Genomic DNA, 15,109 nt, shown 5'->3' on the forward strand with positions numbered 1-15,109 from the left:
AGCCTGTTTAATCCGGCCCTCGAGCTCCCGCTCGGAAGTGGGGTCTGGGGCTTGCCCTACTCCCGCGCTCCAGCTGGGGAATGGGGTTGGAGGCCGCTCCAAGCGCGTGTACTGAGACTCCCGGAAGCAACAGCATGTCCCCCCTCTGGTTCCTACGTTTAGGGGTAGCCATAGGGCTCCGCATGCTGCCCCCACCCCAAGCGCCACCCCCGTAGCTCCCATTGGCCGGGAAATGCGGTTAATGGGAGCTGCTGGGGTGGCGCCTGCGGACAGGGCAGCGCGCAGAGCCGCCTAGCTGCACCTCCGCATAGGAGCTGGAGTAGGGACATACTGCTGCTTCCAAGAGCTGCTTGAGGTAAGCATCGCCCGGAGCCTGCACTCCTGACCCCCTGCCCCAGCCCTAATCCCTCCCTTGCACCCCAACCCCCCGCCGCAGCCTGGAGCCCCCTCCCACATCCTAAACTCCTCATTTCTGGCCCAATCCCAGAGCCCGCAGCCCCAGCCAGAGCCCTCACCATCCCCTGCACCCCACCCCCAATTTCGTGAGCGTTCATGGCCCACCATACAATTTCCATACCCAGATGTGGTCCTCAGGCCAAAAAGCTTGCCCACCCCTGCTCTAAATAGATGACAGTGGGCAAAGGGTAGGGGATGGGATGAAACAAAAGGCGATTAATTAGGAATGTCTAGTATGCATCTTTTTAGTTTCACTTTTTTTCTAATGCCTTGTGTACTGTTAAACTGGGAGGTACTAATGACTGGATGAATCACAGATTGATGGCTGTGAACTCATTCTTCAGTTAACATCTAAGGATAAGGTAATCATATGCCCTCGCCTAAAACAAAAGGAGTTTTGAACTGAGTGACTGAAGGTTGCTACAATTTGTAAGGCATGGATAGCAATTTCATTGGGGGGGGGAGGGGAGTAATCAAAGTATTGTTGGGGGGGAAAATAGACGTGTGACTGTTGAGTGGGAGTTTATGGGGAGCGGTTTAGACTGTAGCCAGGGGAGGGTGGTTATGAAGAAGGGCATAAATTGGGTTGGATGATAGCATCCAACCTCTCTTGGCTCCCCTCAAGTGAGGGAGGCATGGCATACAACAAAACAGCTCTGCCAATGTGCCCCAATCTTCCTGCATCCCCACTACTCTGCACCCCACTGCTCTGCTAGTGAAATTTGAACATCCTGGGTCTGACAGCTCTGCCAGTGCACCCCGATAACCCTGCAGCCACAGAGCTACCAATGCACCCCAGCCTTCCTGCACCCTACCACTTTGCCAGTACACTCCAACCGTACCACAGCCATTGTGTTCCACTGCTCTGCCAGTGTACCCAAACACTGCATGAAAACTATTAATGAATGCTGGAAGATCATTAATTGGAAGGGGTCACGGAGATGGGGTCCATCTGTTGGACAGGGGGCAGAAGATCTTTCTCTCATACATAAAACTGTCAATATTTTAGAACAGGAATCCTGTCTGTAATTTTGTTTCTGCCCTCTTTCAGCAATGCCCCAATGTGTCCCATTAACTCTCACCTTTACTCTGCCAATGCTGGAGTTGATGAAATGTACAAGCTCTTCACATCCTTTTACAATCCACGCATTACTGGATATTCTCCAGGCTATGGCTCCTTCAAAATTGGTGCTCCCATTAAGGAGGCCAAGCTGGAGTCCGCTGAAGAATTTGGCACACACCTGCCACTTGTGCCCCTACTCTTGTTAATCAGAATTTTCTGCTTTCTCAGTCTACCTTGTCAGTTATTCTCTGTAAATCCTCCTTGGTCAGTGCTGTGAGGTCAGTATGGTCTGCTAATCTGAGGTTATGCACAGTCCCACCATATAATGTGACTCCTCCCATTTCATCTCTCAGGCTACAGTCATTACTGATTCTAGTACCAAGTTAAACAAATCTGGTGATAGCATGCATCCTTGTCTCACTCCTACAGTCATTCTGAACCATTCAGTCAGCTTTATGTCAACTGTCACTGCACTCATCAACTTGCTTTGGATGCTTTCTATCCGCTTGATCAACTTTTTGGAGATGCCATACATTCTCATAACTTTTCATAATTCTTTCTGCTCAATGCTATCAAAAATTTATTTGAAGTCTATAAAGTTGTACACCTCTACCCCGAGATAACGCTGTCCTCAGGAGCCAAAAATTTTTACTGTGTTATAGGTGAAACCGCGTTATATTGAACTTGCTTTGATCTGCTGGAGTGCGCAGCCCCACTCCCCCTGCCCCCCGGAGCACTGCTTTACCACGTTATATCCGAATTCGTGTTAGATTGAGTCGCGTTATATCGGGGTAGAGGTGTGATAGGTTTGGTTGTGTTTTGTGTACTTTTCCAGTATCTGTCTTATTACAATAACTGATCTATTGTACTTCATCATGATCAAAATTAAGGCTGTCAAGCAATTAAAAAAATGAATCACGATTAATTGCCTTGTTAATAATAGAATACCATTTATTTAAATATTTTGGGTATTTTCTACATTTTCAAATATATTGATTTCAGTTACAACACAGAATACGAAGTATACAGTGCTCACTTTATATTCTTTTTGATTACAAATATTTGGACTGTAAAATGATAAACAAAAGAAATAGTATTTTTCAATTCAGCTAATACAAGTACTGTAGTGCAGTCTCTTTATCATGAAAGTTGAACTTACAGATGTAGAATTATGTACAAAAAAAAAGAATTGCATTCAAAAATAAAACAGTGTAAAACTTGAGTCTACAATTCTACTCAGTCCTATTTCTTGTTCAGCCAATTGCTCAGACGAACAAGTTTGTTTTTATTTGCAGGAGATAATGCTGCCCGCTTCTTGTTTACAATCTCACCTGAAAGTGAGAATAGGTGTTTGCATGGCACTGTTGTAGCCGTCGTGTCAAGATATTTACGTGCCAGATGCGCTAAAGATTCATATGCCCCTTCAAACTTCAACCACCATTCCAGGGGATATGCGTCCATGGTGATGATGGGTTCTGTTCGATAATGATCCAAAGCAGTGCAGACCGATGCATGTTCATTTTCATCATCTGAGTCAGATGCCACCAGCAGAATGTTGATTTTCTTTTTCGATGGTTCAGGTTCTGTAGTTTCCGCATCAGAGTGTTGCTCTTTTAAGACTTCTGAAAGCATGCTCCACACCCCGTCCCTTTCAGATTTATGAAGATACCTCAGATTTTTAAACTTTGGGTCAAGTGCTGTAGCTATCTTTAGAAGTTTCACATTGGTACCTTCTTTGCGTTTTGTCAAATCTGCAGTGAAAGTGTTCTTAAAACAAACAATATGTGCTGGGTCGTCATCCAAGACTGCTATAACATAAAATATATGGCAGAATGTGGGTAAAACCACAGAGCAGGAGACATACAATTTTCCTCCTCAGAGTTCAGTCGCAAATTTAATTAATGCATTAATTTGTTAACAAGCGTGATCAGCATGGAAGCATGTCCTCTGGAATGGTGGCCGAAGCATGAAGGGGCATACAAATGTTTAGCTTATGTGGCACGTAAATACCTTGCAATGCCGGCTACCAATGTGCGATGGGAATGCCTGTTGTTGCTTTCAAATGACATTGTAAATAAGAAGCAAGTAGCATTATCTCCCCGTAAATGTAAATAAAACTTCTTTGTCTTAGCGATTGGCTGAAGAAGTAGGACTGAGTAGACTTGTAGGCTCTAAAGTTTTACATTGTTTTGTTTTTGAGTGGAGTTATGTAACAAAAACAAATCTACCTTTGTGAGTTGCACGATAAAGAGATTGCATTACAGTACTTGTATGAGGTGAACTGAAAATTACTATTTCTTTATAATTTTTACAGTCCAAATATTTTTAATCAAAAATAATAATATAAAGAGAGCACTGTATACTTTACATGCTGTGTTGTAATTGAAATCAATATATTTATTTGAAAATGTAGAAAAACATCCAAAAATATTTAATAAATTTCAGTTGGTATTTTATTGTTTAACAGTGCGATTTAAAACTGTGTTTAATCGCTATTTATGTTTAAAATCGTGATTAATTTTTTGAATTAATCATGTGAGTTAACTGCGATTAATTGACAGCCCTAGTCAAAAATCCAGCCTGTTCCTCTGCAAGTGCTGATCCCACATACCTCTTCATTCTCCTCTGCAACGTCTTGCTGTTTGTTTTTCCTGGTACACTCAATAAGCTGGTTTCAGAGTAGCAGCCGTGTTAGTCTGTATCCGCAAAAAGAAGAACAGGAGTACTTGTGGCACCTTAGAGACTAACAAATTTATTAGAGCATAAGCTTTCGTGGACTACAGCCCACTTCTTCGGATGCATATAGAATGGAACATATATTGAGGAGATATATATACACACATACAGAGAGCATAAACAGATGGGAGTTGTCTTACCAACTCTGAAAGGCCAATTAATTAAGTGAAAAAAAAACTTTTGAAGTGATAATCAAGATAGCCCAGTACAGACAGTTTGATAAGAAGTGTGAGCATACTTACAAGGGGAGATAGAACCATTACAAACATTGAAGCTCAGCAGTTTCTCTTTGGAGTCTGGTCCTGAAGTTTTTTTGCTGTAAAATGGCTACCTTTATATCTGCTATTGTGTGGCCAGGGAGGTTGAAGTGTTCTCCTACAGGTTTTTGTATATTGCCATTCCTGATATCTGACTTGTGTCCATTTATCCTCTTGCGTAGTGACTGTCCAGTTTGGCCAATGTACATTGTAGAGGGGCATTGCTGGCACATGATGGCATATATAACATTGGTGGACATGCAGGTGAATGAGCCGGTGATGTTGTAGAAATATGAAGTTTCTTCTGCGCGACTTCTTTATGTTCATTCCGGATATCTGGCTCTTTCTTTGTTTGCCCATCAGGTATCTATGTCCATTTCCTATGTGGCTTTCTTTGTTGAAATAACAAGTTCATTATCACCAAGTTGTTGCTTAGGCTACTGAATTTCTGCCTTTTTCTTCTCACTTTCTTCACTCAGTCCAAATCTGCCTGTTGTATGTTATACAGCTACCGTTCAATATACTGGGAGCTCTGTAACCGTCTCTGTTTCATTAATGCGATCATTAATGTTTCAGAACATAATGGAATGTCCTCCAAAAGGTAAATTTATAGGGCTTCATTCATTTGGGAGGAACAGGGTGGATTGATTTAAATTAGTGGTTTTCAAACATCTTGGGCTGCATACCCCTTTCCAAATAATGTAGTTTACTGCCTACCCCATCTGAGACAAGATCATAATATATCCATGATCAGATTGCCAAGTTTTACTAAATAAAATGCATTGTCCGCCATTACAGGATTTTTCGTGTACACCCGGATGAGAGCTCGTGTACCCCTACGGGTATGAGTACCCCAGTTTGAAAATCACCAATTTAAATCAAAGTGACTTAAAGCACTGATTTTAATCTTGTTTTGTATTTGTATTTTTTAGTTACTTTCCTTAAGTAAAGGTGATTCTCATTGGTTGGTAACCAATAAAACATATTGATTTGCAACTAAATATAGTTTTTACACTAAATTTGGTATTACTTTTTGCTAAGCAGGAAGTTACACTATATCTATACATGTTTTTAGCAGTTATGCAGCTTATCGTACATTTATTCAGATTCTTAATTTTAACATTTTTTAACATGCTAGAAAATGGTGAATCATGCGTTTACAAAATGATGTATTTATTTATTTTTCTTGTGATGTGTCAAGCACTATTTGGATGGAAACTGGCATTCAATGACAAATGTGCAACATTAAGCAGCATTTAATTTTTTTATGAGTTAAATAAAACTGCCTTTAAATGTGCTGGATGCATAAGAAAAATGTTAATCTAAACATGTTTTTCATTTAAAATTGAGTTATACTTTCCTTATTTAATAAGTAGTTAGCGAATTGAACTGATTATTTCAGGTAACCACGTTCAAGATTTTATAACTAGTAGAGCTCATCCTCGCACCTGTTTTTTTATTTATAGATGGATGAGGAAAACAAGCTTTCTTGCACATTTGTCTCCAAATTGGTTTCACAACTTTGAATGAATTAGTCATTGAACTGAAATAGTTGAATAAACTGAAATGAAGAGAATATTTTCCATGTATGAGCAGAAAAAGCTACTGCAGTCAAAAGCTGGTTTAACACTTCAATAAACTGATTCCATGTTGTTAGCCAATGACTTCTCCCAGTAGAGTGGTTTGACTTTCTTTAAAGCTTTGGTGGCAAGCATGCACTGTTTAAACATTTTTTTATTTAATAGATTATAGTAAATTAGGCCTTCACATAGGATGTCAGAATTTCAAATTTAATTTTTAATGTTTGTTTAAAAATGTATGTAATTTAAATAAAATCTGATTTTAAATAAAAACAACTAAAAAAAAAAATTATCCCCCCTGGGGGAGAATGGAGCAGAGAACTATATTTAGATCTTGGTAGAATTCTTGTATTTAAGAAAAATGTATTTGGAGCACTTTGAGGAAATGGGGGAATAATTATTTTATACATTGTATATTAAATTCAGTTAATATCTCACATTGCCACCAGAAAGCTATGACATTTGGTCTCAAATAAAAATACTTAAAGGAGTCATTTCGGAGTCAGCTGGACTAATGCATTTAATCCGAAATCCTTGGAAATTATCCATCTCTAGTGGTTTGCTGAACATCTGCAAGTGCAGTATATGAAGCTATATGGAGATTTCCGGTAGGGAATTGGGAATAGACAGTCCTGTCTGCTATTACTGACTCTGCTGTTGACTGCTGTGACCTTGAGAAGTCATATAACTTTCCTGTGTCTTCTCAAGCCCCTAAAATCTGGTTAGCTGGTATTATGTAATTTAAAATTCATTAACAGGCAGATCACTGAAGTAAATTACCATTTTATAAACCTTCAAGTCATGCACTGACCTTTTTACCTAACCTGTAAAATTTTTCAGTGTAAAGTGAAATCCTCACTTATAAATGGTAGTTGCATGGATGACTTTCTGTACTTTTAAAATGGGTAACTTCAATCTTTCTGGGCTTTGAAACTAATTTCTTATTTAAAATCACCACGTCTGTGCCCACCATTTAAAAAAAATCCTAACCATGATTTCTAGAGCATGCCAAACACTTATGTATTCAGACACTGTAGTATAGAGAACTATAAAAGTACTCAGTTTAAAAAGTATAGAGGGGTAGCCGTGTTAGTCTGAATCTGTAAAAAACAACAGAGGGTCCTGTGGCACCTTTAAGACTAACTTGCATTGCAAGAAGTGAGGTTCTTACCCACGAAAGCTTATGCTCCCAATACTTCTGTTAGTCTTAAAGGTGCCGCAGGACCCTCTTGCAAGAAGTGAGGTTCTTACCCACGAAAGCTTATGCTCCCAATACTTCTGTTAGTCTTAAAGGTGCCACAGGACCCTCTGTTGCTTTTTACAGTTTAAAAAGAACGCTGGAACTCCTACAAATGTCTAAATACATTATTCACCTGTGAAACTTTATCACTGTGTGCTAGATTCTCCATTTCAGTTCCCCTACTCTCTGGGTGCAGGGAAAGAGTGGGGGCAATGGTGGCGCTATATCTGTTTTTGCACCTCCCTATTCCAGGGTTCTATCAAGTCTTCAGTGCAATTTAAGGATGTCTTCAGAACTGCTCTGATTTGTAACAACTTGTAACTGCTGCCTGTGAGCTGTTACATTGTTTTAGAAATCCACATTTTCCATACCGAGGTTACAAAGAGTGGGGCAAGAACGGCAATGTAAAGTTATTGTACCTGCTCTTAATTAATAGGAAACCCCTCTTATGAAGCACATATTTTCTGGGGCAAATTCACCTTAAATTGTAATAAACTTCTAAGGGCAGGTCCTTGTTTCCTTATTGGTTTGTAAAGCACCAAGCACACTATGGATGTTAGTTTACAGATAATAATAGCATCCAGTACAAAAATTAAACTACAGTAGGACTACTGGAGAGCAAAGTGATTAAATGAGTTTCCCCAGGGCAAGCAGGATTACACTGATTTAAACTTTGAATTTAGATATACACCTCTACCCCGATATAACGCTGTCCTTGGGAGCCAAAAAATCTTACCGCGTTATAGGTGAAACCGCGGTATATCGAACTTGCTTTGATCTGCCGGAGCGCGCAGCCCCGACCCCCCCGGAGCGCTGCTTTACCACCTTATATCCGAATTCGTGTTATATCGGGTCACGTTATATTGGGGTAGAGGTGTACTAACATAGACAACACTTCTAATTATATGAAGTTTAAGCTACAAACCTTAAAAATTCAGGATATCTAGGTCCAAGGTGGACCCTTCATCTTTAATACACAATAATTTTTGTATGGGGAGGAGAGTACAGCCTTATGAATTATAGAGAGATGCTCAACTTTAACTTTGAATTTCCTGGTTTTTGGCAGTTTGTGTCTCAGGTTTATTGGATTCAGTGAAACTGATCAGAATAGCTGTTATGCCCAGGCATGAAATTGTTTTAACTAGAAGAAAGATAGATAAATCAGAAAAACCACTCACTGAACTGCAATTGAAGTCATTTGCATATCATTACTGTGTGGTGTTTTAATTACAGACTTTAATTATTTGGTCTGGCAAAAATAATTAATACTTCAGTCTGATACAGATTAGGGATTTTAACCTGAAAGATAACACATTTGTGAACACAATTTTTACCTTAGAAAGCTTCATTATTCTTAAATTTCAAGGCCACCTGCTTATTATGACAATAATCTGCATGCCAGACCATAAGAGATGCTGTTGCCAAGCATAAGGGAGTAGTCTTCCCCCATTTAAAGGTCAATAGTCTCTAATGATTTTTACTTTAGAGCAATAACACTTTGCTTTCACAAAAAACTTGGGTTTGGGTGAGTGACTGAACAGGATAGAATTACTTGTGGCAACTTCAGTGTTTGAAATGTCTTAGATTACATGTCAGTATATTTTTCTCTTTCTGCTAGCTCTTAAGGTAAAAAAATCTATTTAAAAATAAAATATGCAATAAAATAATAGTAATAATTAATAATATAATGCAAACCCTTGCAATATGCAGCATAGCAGCTTTTAAATATTCCGTAATGTTTTGCCTTGTTCTCTTTTGTACCACCAGGAATGTTAGCATAGGATGTTTGTTTTAATGTTGAGGTAACATACTGAAGACTTAAGCATTATTCTTTGAATAGCTAAAATAAGAAGTTTAAACCATGTTAGAATTAAGGAGATAGGACCAGTAATGCTGGTATTTACAATTAAAACAGTAATGCCTATAGTAGAAGTATACTATAGTTGAAATGGAGTCACAAAGTCTGAGGTAACCACCAGAATTACTGGTTGGTCAAAACCCTGGAAAGTTGTCACATCCATGTGTACAAAAGGGTAGAAAGCCAGCCCATGTCTTAAATCATCTGAGAAAGGCCAACAGTAGGCTATGTAAAACAAAGATAGGACAGAGGTGACCATTATGTTGAAAAAGGGCCAGAGGAAGATGTCGCAACTGGTTGCCTTGGTTGTGGATCCTGTAATGTTGTGTGACCCACTCTCTTTGAAGGCATGTTTCTCTGACACTTTTGAGGTGGCTGTCAGGATGGTAGTTTAGAGGTGCACTACCTGTTTGAAATGGAGCTGTGAAAAGGAGAGAGGGAGGAGAAGCAATGTAGGGAAACCATGGTGGTGCCCAGTCCTAGGGAGAGATTGGGTATCCAGGAGTCCTTCCTTTAACTGGCCCTTACAAAAGGTAGAGGACCTACTGTGACTGTAGCCTAGCTGCCTGGTGTACCGGTTCTTTTCTTTTTCTTTTTCTTTTTCCTGGGTAGGGAAGGAATAAGACAGAAAGATTGTGTTTTTAAAAATTTAGGTGGTGGTCAGATACTACAGTGATGGGGTCGATAAGAACCTAGCGAGTTGGAAATGGAGTGGGGGACAGCAGTGGCAGTAGAAATTGATGTATTTTTAACACTTAAACTGAGGAAATGTGATGTGGGGGATGGGGAAGAAATAAGAGAAAAGTGGAAGGCTCTCTTCAGCCTTCACTTTCTTCTTCCTCTTCCCGTCTTCTCCTTCTCCCCCTCCCCCCCAATTTCCGGTCTTCTCTCTTAACTTTAGACTTCTTATTTCAACCACCCAGGTAGTCAAATGGGGCTAACAGGAGGCCACCCAGCTACTAAAATGGGAGAGTAATTAGGACTTGTGTTTTGGCAACAGAAAATCCTACAGGGTTAATATAATTGCAGTTGTATTAACCATAACTGATCATCATTTGTTACAGGCTGTGTCAAGGCAAATGTTTTAGTGCTTTTAATAATGATATAAAATAGCATTAATGGAAAAACTAATTTTAACTGTGAAAGCTACATTTGGAAAGGCTATGTAACGGTTAAGGAATAGGTTTTATTCTGGCCGACTAAATAATATTTTGTTGAACTTTGTTTGGGCAGCACCTGGGCCTGAAGTAGGCTTGAGGTTCTGTTCCTTCCCAAAAGTCCTTTGCTTGAGGCTGTTCCTGTAATTTTGACAAAGTATTTATTTTTAGAGCTATTTGTCCTGTGAGATTGTTTCATAGGGAATGCCAGATTGTATAACTGCAGAGGAAAAATACTTCATGACAAGAGTGCAGTTTAGACACTTGACAAATAAGTCAAAGTACTGGTAATGAATTGTACCCTTGTTTTTTGCTGTCTTCGCTAGGTGCATGTTTTTTTGTGTGTATTTTACATTTAAAATTATTTGAATGTATTTTATTTTAAACTATTTTAAGAGATCTAGCATTATAAAATCTTTGCAATACTGCTGCTCAGGTTTGCAGAAGCATTTTATTTAATTCATTTGTACTGAACATACACTCATTGCATAAGCTTTCAGGTGTGTCATGTATGACTAAAACATAGTTAAAATCAGCATTAGCCAGATAGTGCCACCTACAGTCTACATCCAATCCCCAAGATAATTTCATATTGCACAAAGGTACTATAATGAGGACAAAGCAGCTACTTACCGAACCAATTCCTTTAAACATTAGACTCCTTCATAAATGGCCTGCCTCAGGCAGAGGGACAAGTACACACATGGGCCTTACGTAGTACTCTGAAGGTCAGTAAAATCAGGCTGTGATGAATAGATTAGAGAAGTAAATTTCCAGAGGGCAGTATCCTCCATTAAGAACACTCTGACTAGGGCACCGTTTCTCAAATGCGGTCACTGTGGCCGCATGCAGCCACCAGGGAGTTTCCCTGCGCCATGACAGTTTCCTGTGCAGCATCAGCCCCTTCCCTTCCTCCCTGTTGCTCCTCCACGTTGCCTCTCTAGAGATACAGGTGGGGGACACAATGCTTAAGGAACAAAGTGAGGCGGCGAGGAGGGGGTGAGAAGGCAAGCAGTGGGCAGGGGGGAGGAGGCGAGCGGCAAGGTGAGTGGCAGGGGGCCCTGGCAGGGGAGTAAGGAGGCGAGCGGTGCGCCAGCAGCAGGGTGACAAGGCAAGCAGGGGGGTCTGGCTGCAAGCGGGGGAGTGAGGAGGTGAGCGGTGAGCCACTAGCGAGCGGGAATTCTCATGGCAGGCAGGGGGTTTCTGTGGCAGGGGAGTGAGGAGTTGAGCAGCGGTGAGGGAGTGAGGAGAGAGACAGGAGGCGAGTGAGGAGGTGAGGGGTGCATGGGCAGCGGGTGGAGCCCCTCTTTAGGGAGGCTAACCCCCGACTGCACCCCTTCTGCCTGCGCTCCCACCCCCGGCAGTTGGAGCCCTGAGATCCCCTGTGCCTGGAGCCACAAGCCCCCCGCCCAGAGAAGCCCTGAGCACCCCTCTTCCCATGGCTGGAGGAGCCCCAGGCTGGCCAAAGGCCTGAGACCCATCCCACACCTGCCCAGAGCGTCCTCACCCCCTTGTCCAGAGGAGCTCTGGGCTGGCCAAAACCCCAAGCCCCCCCACCTGCCCGGAGGAGCCCCGAGCAAGCCACAGCCGTGCCTCCCCTCTCTCCTTCCCCTCCCCTCCCTTCCCCAGACCCAAGCCAACCAGATATGTTTTTCATTATTATTTGGATTTCTATTATGTAAAAGCATTTTTAAATTTACTTCAGAATTGTTATATAGACAACCACTTTTACCAAAAAAGCAAAAGAAACGCTAATAAAAAAGACAAGAACGTGCAAAGCACCTTATTTGTATTTCTACTCTTAGATCTGGTAAAGAATAGAGAAAACTGTGCATGCTTTTTATTATTGAGTCTGCAAAAAAAACCCTGAAAACCTTACATAAATAAATTACAATGATTTGAATGTATATATGTGCATATTACTTTATTAACTTTAGGAAAAATAAATACACTTTTTCCTAAAATTAAGTGTGGCCACCAGCAAGAGTTGGTGGCTGCACTCTGAGGCCACCAAAAATTTTGTTTGTGAGAACCCCTGTAGTAGGGGCTGCCTAAAGTTCAAATCTGGGGACTGTTAACAGAAGCATCTTGGCTGTTCCCAGCTATTAGGAAAAAGCTGGTCTCTTAAGTAGCTAGGAACCAGCTCACCTAGTGTTTTCTAGATGAAATTTTCTTATGTCCAGTTTTTGAGATATGGAAAAATCCATGGGTAAGTGAAACACACATGCACCCACACTCTCCCTGCCACTTCTCTCCAACCCTCTTCCCCACATCTGTACAGGTTACAGGGTGAAGGTGTGGGAAAAACGTCATTCTCTTCCACCTCATGGCTTTGCACAAGGGTTGGCTACATTCCTGATAGGGGAATGTACAGGAGCTGTACTAGGTAGAGATGCTAGTAGGGTTAGCCACCTCAAAGTGGGAGAGGGCATGGCCATGGACTTGAGCCAGAACGGACGACTGCATACTGCACCGTTTGAAATGCTGTGGGGAGCTCCTGATCCAGTCTTTGCTCCCCATAGCATTCCCTGAGGAAACTTGCTGAGTCAGACGGAATCCCTCTGGTGGCTGCTACTTCTGTGCAGCACCTCTATTTCTGCCCTGCAAAAAAGTGTCCTGTGGTTAAAATGATAATCTCTTCAAGATTTTAAAATATTGTAATTACCATTTAATACAGCATACCAGGCATTTAATACCAGAACTATTTCAGTGTCTCTAATTTTGTTTTTATTAGCCTGGATACAACTCCCATGCTTCTCTCATCACATGTTCCGGCATATGTTAGTTTCCCCAAATATGTAAGGCATGTGAGTATTCCCATTTTTCAAAATGGGTTGTATATTTCTCCCAACATTGGTCAAGTCAGATCAATCCTACACACTAAGTGCATATCAATCCTACACATTAAGAAAAAATGGTCTTAGTTAATAAAGGTAAATAGCACTCTCTGCAACAGCAATAGGGCACAGTTTATTATCTTTTAATTTTGTTTTGAACTTGTTTATCCTAAATACTTATGCATGCTTATTTGTGTTTCTTTAGATGTACTAACGAGAGTCTCCGTACATTGCCACAGCAATGGTTGTACAATGTTTTAGAAGAAATTAAATCTTGTGATCCTTCTTCTAAACTATGTGCAACTAGACGCAGTGCTGGAATTCCATTCTACATACAGGTACCTACTAATGTTGCACCTGTAACTTCATATGACTGCATTTATTTTATTGCCACATCATTGTGAGTCATATAAATCCCTGAAAAGTATGAGTGAGTACATTGTGAGATTGATGCGTGTTTTACCAATTTGACCATTTTGGGTCAAATTATGCCCTTCTAAATACTTTTGAACATAGATGGGGGCAGGAGTCCACATTTTGTCCCAGTTTGCGTTCATGCAATTGGGATTACAAAATGGGAGTATAATTCGCCGTGAGATGTGGATCTCTTGACTGGCGTTTCTGGAGGATGAGAGCACATGAAATTTGTGGTTTCAGTGTGGTGTTTGTCAAACGTGTAATAGTTCAGAGATTGTAAATATAGCTGCTTATTTTATTTGATAAATAAAAATGTGGATATTGCATTGTGAAGAATGTGCCTGTTTTCATTTGAGTGCTCCATTTTGGAGCTGAACTCCATTTTAGTGACATTAATACTGTAGCAAACGGAAATTCTTCTGTATTTGATAGATTATATTTGTAATTGGGACATATGAGTCAAGAACTTTTATTCTTATGTTTGTAATTTACATTATACATTTTATGATTACTGGATTTTTTTGTTTCAAATAAAATATGATTGAGCAATTCAACAATGTCGAAATTTTGGCTTTCAGAAGAGGGGTAGAAGTTCGGAGACATGAGGGAAAATGTCTTTCTTTCTTTCTGTAAAATATTACAGATTGTGCAGTGACGGTAACTGATTTATGATTGAGAAATTGCTTTACTACTATTAATGCAGATTTTCAGTGTAAAAAGAATATTTGAGGGAGACTGGGTGGTATTGGGAATTGTTTGTAAGCTCTTTCTCTTTTTAAGTTTTTCTTTCAAATCCAGCTCCGATTGATAAAGATAAAAAATTCTTACCCTCTGATATTTGCAAGTGGCCTACATTAAATTAATTCGGTGGCTTCAGCCCTATTGCTGGGGACAAGTGTTCCCATCCATATCACAAAATTTAGCACAGTTAGCACTAATTGGCACCATTAATAGCATTCTGAGAAGCCAGGTTATGAACTGGCATCTGTGAATAAGATGGATAAGCACTAAATGAGGATAACATTATCCTTTTTTTTTTTCTTTTTTTTTTTTTTTTTTTTTAATCGGTCTTTGTAGGCTGAGGTTGACATACATTGGTGGGGAAGTTTACACTGCCACTGTCCCTGCCATACCCGTTTGGATAAACTAGTCTGGAAGGTGCTGCTTTGTCAATCCCCGAGGGAGTACTAAATTCACATCCTGACAATTAAATACCTATAAATGGAGATTTGGAACTAGCTTTGGAATTGAACTGAAACCATTTGGTTGAAGAAATGAGACGGATAAAACAAAAATAAAATATGTACAATTTTCCTTCTGGTTTTCCATTTTGTTTTTCTTTGATGGATAACTCCAAGCACACTTGTGATTAATGAATCCTGAAATGGACTGTTGCATTTAAATAATCCAAAATATAGATTGTAGTACATATTATAAAGTATCCTAAGAAGATAGCATTAATACATAAAAGATCTTGTTTTCTTGGTCATAAATGCAAGATTCAGTGT

General features: G+C 40.1%; 1 protein-coding gene across 2 annotated transcripts in view; it reads left to right on the top strand.

Annotated features, from left to right (window-relative positions):
• Nucleotides 1-15,109, top strand: part of THADA (THADA armadillo repeat containing) — a 327,070-nt gene that overhangs the window by 45,420 nt on the left and 266,541 nt on the right. For both annotated transcript variants that reach the window (XM_054024500.1, XM_054024499.1), the window contains one exon: nucleotides 13,390-13,522. In XM_054024500.1, coding sequence (XP_053880475.1) covers nucleotides 13,390-13,522 — 133 coding nt within the window. The remainder of the gene's footprint in view (nucleotides 1-13,389; nucleotides 13,523-15,109) is intronic.

Source organism: Malaclemys terrapin, chromosome 3 (genome assembly GCF_027887155.1).
Source record: "Malaclemys terrapin pileata isolate rMalTer1 chromosome 3, rMalTer1.hap1, whole genome shotgun sequence".
In the NCBI taxonomy this organism is placed as follows: domain Eukaryota; kingdom Metazoa; phylum Chordata; order Testudines; family Emydidae; genus Malaclemys; species Malaclemys terrapin.